Source organism: Limulus polyphemus, unplaced genomic scaffold, assembly GCF_000517525.1.
Source record: "Limulus polyphemus unplaced genomic scaffold, Limulus_polyphemus-2.1.2 Scaffold694, whole genome shotgun sequence".
Lineage (NCBI taxonomy): Eukaryota > Metazoa > Arthropoda > Merostomata > Xiphosura > Limulidae > Limulus > Limulus polyphemus.
The window spans coordinates 1-4650 of record NW_013666304.1 but is presented as its reverse complement, the minus strand read 5'-3'; the positions used below and the strand labels follow the sequence as shown (position 1 = coordinate 4650).

Here is a 4650-nt window from a genome sequence, read left to right as displayed (position 1 = left end):
TCAACATACCAGTGACACACAAAAATCGATGTTTAACTGTGTTTTTAATATTTACTTTTAAATTATGAAATTGAGTAATGTATAAAACTAAAATTTGAATATAATCTACAGTTTGATACCAAACTTATTAACATAAATTCATGAAATAGTAGTTCAGTAAAAGTTTGAATGCGAGTCAACAAATGCAGTGACGTGGCCTTTGACCCGTGACCTGTATGGAAAGGGTTAAGAAGTTTAAATTTATTTACAGTTTTAATATATAGGCATTCAAAAGTATGGAGTTTTTATTTATTGTAGATGTAATATAAATGGCTTGAGCAATTAGATATATTTCAAATTAATAAGTAAATTATTAAATGAAATATAGTATTTTTTTTTACCTGGGAACTGGAGTTTTAGTCCCTGAGCTTTGCAGAAGGCAGTGAAAACATGTCTCTTCTACAAGTTGTTGGTAATAACTCCTGAATAAATGTATTTGTTAGAGCACTCATTTTCAGAACATTTTTCTGGGAATTTGTTGGCTGAGCATAATTTTTTTGTGCTCCATTTCTTCAGAAATTTACCCATGTAGCTTGGTGACTACACGTTTAGGTTAGCATTGTTCATCACTGCCAAGAGTGGTACATTTTCCTTTTCTCTTTTTCAGTTTGCTTTCTTCCAGTTTATTACACTCAATTTGGGAAATTTTCTTGTGATGATTTTTAGAAAGTTGGGCTTTTGTCCACAAGTTATTTGTTACATAGTACAGTTGTTGAAGTTTAGTTCCCAATTTCTTGGATTCAAATCAGCTGACCCAGCATCTCTGTCATTTTCTCTTTTGACAGTTTCTGTAATTTCAACTTGACATTTACCTTTGTTTTAAACTGGGTTGTTATTGAAATATTCCCAGATTGTACTGCATCCTTGCCATCATATGTTCTTCATTTTAGTGCTTTTATGCAAAGGACCAAATAGAATAGTTTAAAATTAAGTCAAATGGCTTCACCAACCATCCATGTATATGCTGGAGGAATCATTTCACCATTTATGTACTGTGCCATTAACACAAAATTCTACTTCATACAAAGTATTTAGTGGTTATAAACAATATACTTAATAGATAATGATAGTAATAGGTTTAAAATGGATTGTCAGTTTTACTTCACTTGACAGATAATGAAATTTCTTTTTTATTTGTTACTATTTCATTGGCATTTTACTGTAACTTATAGTTATTATTAATGAGTTTTTTTTTTGTTACCAGATATTTTCATTATAGTTGTAGTTAGTTTTAAAAAAACCTGACTGAAACATCAGGTTTTCTATTTAAAGCGGCTTTCAATCTCCTTAAATTTATATTTTTAAGCCAACGTACATATTTGTTCTCTTTCCTAACAGACAAGGAGAGAAAGTTATGGTGGAAAATTTGAAATTAGCTGACACACAAGAAGGGCTTTCTGCTTTTATAGAAAAAAGAACACCAACTTGGAAGCATACAAATCAGACAGCAACTTAATTGTTTGAAGTTTAGTACTGTTTGAGTCTAAAGTTGAATCAAAGCTTTATTTTTCTAGTTTACTCATATATATGATGTTGTTGTAATTGTCAAAAAAAGAAAGATTCAAGTTTAGAACAGCCTAAGTATATAGTCACTCTGTAAGTTAATTTAGGGTTTAATATAAAATATTGGGAAAATATTTTGAATTAATTTTGATGTTTTAATGTAAAATTTCAGAAAAACTGTAATTATGATGGTTTAAACTTTATAACTGTAAAAACTAATATATATATATATATATATATTGTTACCCAAAAGTCAAGTAAATAGTTAGTTTGGAATAAATCATCATAAAAAGTTTAATTTTGATATTAAATGGATTTTCATTTACAATTAGTAAAAAAAGATTAATTAAAGTTTATTTTTAAATTGACTTTAATTTATAATTGCCAGAAAGATTACATGGGTTTAGATTGATTTAACATTATAATTACTTACAAGATTATATTGAGTTCATTTACAGGTTCCACAAATATATTTCAGAGCAGATGTATTTACAGTACTAAGAAATGATTCAAGGGTTAGCTTTGGGTTGTTGTATAGTTTGGAAAAATACTCTAATTCAGGTTACATTGGAATTGATTGGTAGTTAGAAGAATGACTTTCACACAAAACATTGTTTACTGTTTTACAAACTAAGAACCTATCTGGTTTTAAGTAAGTAAACTCACAATCCAGTTTCCAAACAGTAGTACTTATATTGGAAATAACTATAGATATCCTCTTTTTATTTACAACTAAATAGGTAAATTGATACTTTTTCTTTGCATATAGACAACAAGTGTTTAATAGTATAGTTTCATTTTTCTTGACTCTGCTGAATAAGCCTCATTCATGGATAGATCTGCTGATGTACACAAATTATTACATGAATGTGGCAGTAATTTTTGTTTTGATGATAAATTAGTGAGTTTTGTATTGTTTTATTCTGTGAAAATGATTATTAGTAGCCATTATCCTGATCAAACTCAGTTGGTTTGAAAAATACTCGATAAAAGTTATTTAACATCTAAGCTATTGGAATATGATGTCATTTTTAGACATGTAAGTAGCAAGATCTGTGTACTGCCTTCTTCATAGGAAACATTGCAGTAACAAATTTTCAAAAACTTATTGTTAAAGATATAGGTTTCTGAATACAGATATTCTAATAAATGATATTTTGAGAACTGTAGTGTTAATCTTTTATTTTTTATAAAAATTGGTAAATTTCTTTGAAAAACAAAATTTTGTAAAGAATTTTATGTCCTTTACAAAACTTAGCTTTACATATGAACACTTCTTGTACATCAGTAGTTTTCAGTAAAATTATGCAAAAGAGGTAAAAAATAATCCATATATATCTTTAAATTAGAACTGGATGAAAAAGTTTTAATTTTTTATGTTTTATAAACAGTCCAAGTTACTATGCAATAAGGATATCATGAATTTTTTGTCATGTTTCATTTGGTTGTTTAAAAATTATAATATATACGTAAAAGTGCTAGATTAGTTTAATTTTTGTTTCTTTCAAACTGTTAAATGTTTAATTAAAATCAAATACATGTAAATATTGAGTCACTTAAAATATGTTATTACAGTAGATACAAAAACATTCAGTTTTCTAAATAAAATTGCAGTTAAAGTAGTATTATTTATAACCACACATTTGCTCAGTAACAAAATATGTAAATGAAAATATGCAGAAGCTTGGTTCTTAATATTAGTTCTATAAATAGGAGTATATAATATATAATAGAAGGTGATTATTCAGTTTACCATTGCCCCCCAGTGGCACAGTGATATTTCTGCTGACTTATACCGCTAGAAACCGGGTTTCGATACCCATGGTGGGCAGAACAGATATAGCCCTTTGTGTAGCTTTGTGCTTAATAACAAAAAAAAACAGTTTACCATCTAGCAACTTATTAAATATTACTAACATTTAAATTATATATATATTGTGAATATTTTTCTCTGTAACTGTTTATGTGTAGTTTAAATTATGTTTTGTGATATGTGTATAATTGTTCAGGACCAGACCCTAATAGTTAGCATCCCAGGACTAGGAGTCTGAGGATTAATGGCCCATGTCCCATTGCTGCATAAATATGCTCATGCACTTTGGGGCCATAGGTGTACTATAAAGCTCACAGTCAAATACCACTGTTTGGTCAAACAAGAATAGTCCATGCCATACACAGATACCCTTCTGTAGTTTAGCGTAAAAATTCTAACACAAATAAATAAATATATATATCTTTTTTGTTTCACTGTAGCATTAAAATCACATATAGAGTTTGTAACATTTACAAGGGTCATCTGCATTAACAACAGATATGAAGTCTGAAGCATGAAACAAATGGGATTTCAAACAGTTTCACACATTGTGTTTCTTAGAAAGTGTATAATTTCTCTTTCTTTCCAATGTAATGATACAAAACTTGTAAACGTTTCTAACTGAATACTTCACCTGAATAGAAAAATAATTATGGTTTTGCTTTAGCTACAAAACAAGTGTTTGATGCTTGTTTATAACCACAGTTTTGATCTTTATCTTTTTTTTTGTGAAGATTTCTAAAATTCAATTTAAAATCTGTAAATTTATTAAAATCTAATTAACAGAGAGATAATTGATGATTCAAATTACATTTTAAGACAAAATCTCCATAATTAATTTAAACTGATTTTGAACAGTGAATTATTAAGTTTGAAAAGTTTCATAAGTAAGTTTGTTACATTGTCAAAAGAAAAAAGAATTATGGTTTTGCTTTAGCTACAAAACAAGTGTTTGATGCTTGTTTATAACCTCAATTTTGTTCTTTATCATACTTGACGTACTATTCTAATGTAACATTTTGGCCTCAAGTTTCCCAGCTGAGAAAAAATTTATTGCTTATTTGAAGCAGCATGGGAAATGGTTTGAGATGCTGGAAAATAGTTCTTGTTAAATCACTTGAGCACAGGCTTACGTTTTTGGCATTAGAATTATACATGTGGTCTGTGTAAATATATGTATGTGTGTGTGGTATATCCCCTACTGTGGTGATAATACTTAAATCTTGGGGTTTATTTTCAGCTTATTGCTTGGCCATAAGGATTTCTATAGCTCGTTATTTATGTTGTGTTTAAAA

The 4650-nt window shown here is 28.3% G+C and overlaps 1 protein-coding gene across 1 annotated transcript in view; it reads left to right on the top strand.

Annotated features, from left to right (window-relative positions):
• LOC106460022 (enoyl-CoA hydratase domain-containing protein 3, mitochondrial-like) overlaps nucleotides 1–2706 on the top strand; it is a 34446-nt gene extending 31740 nt beyond the window's left edge. The window contains exon 9 of the mRNA XM_013919705.2: nucleotides 1378–2706. Within this exon, the coding sequence (XP_013775159.1) occupies nucleotides 1378–1495 (118 nt within the window). The 3' untranslated portion in view covers nucleotides 1496–2706. The remainder of the gene's footprint in view (nucleotides 1–1377) is intronic.
• The last annotated feature ends 1944 nt before the right edge of the window (nucleotides 2707–4650 follow it).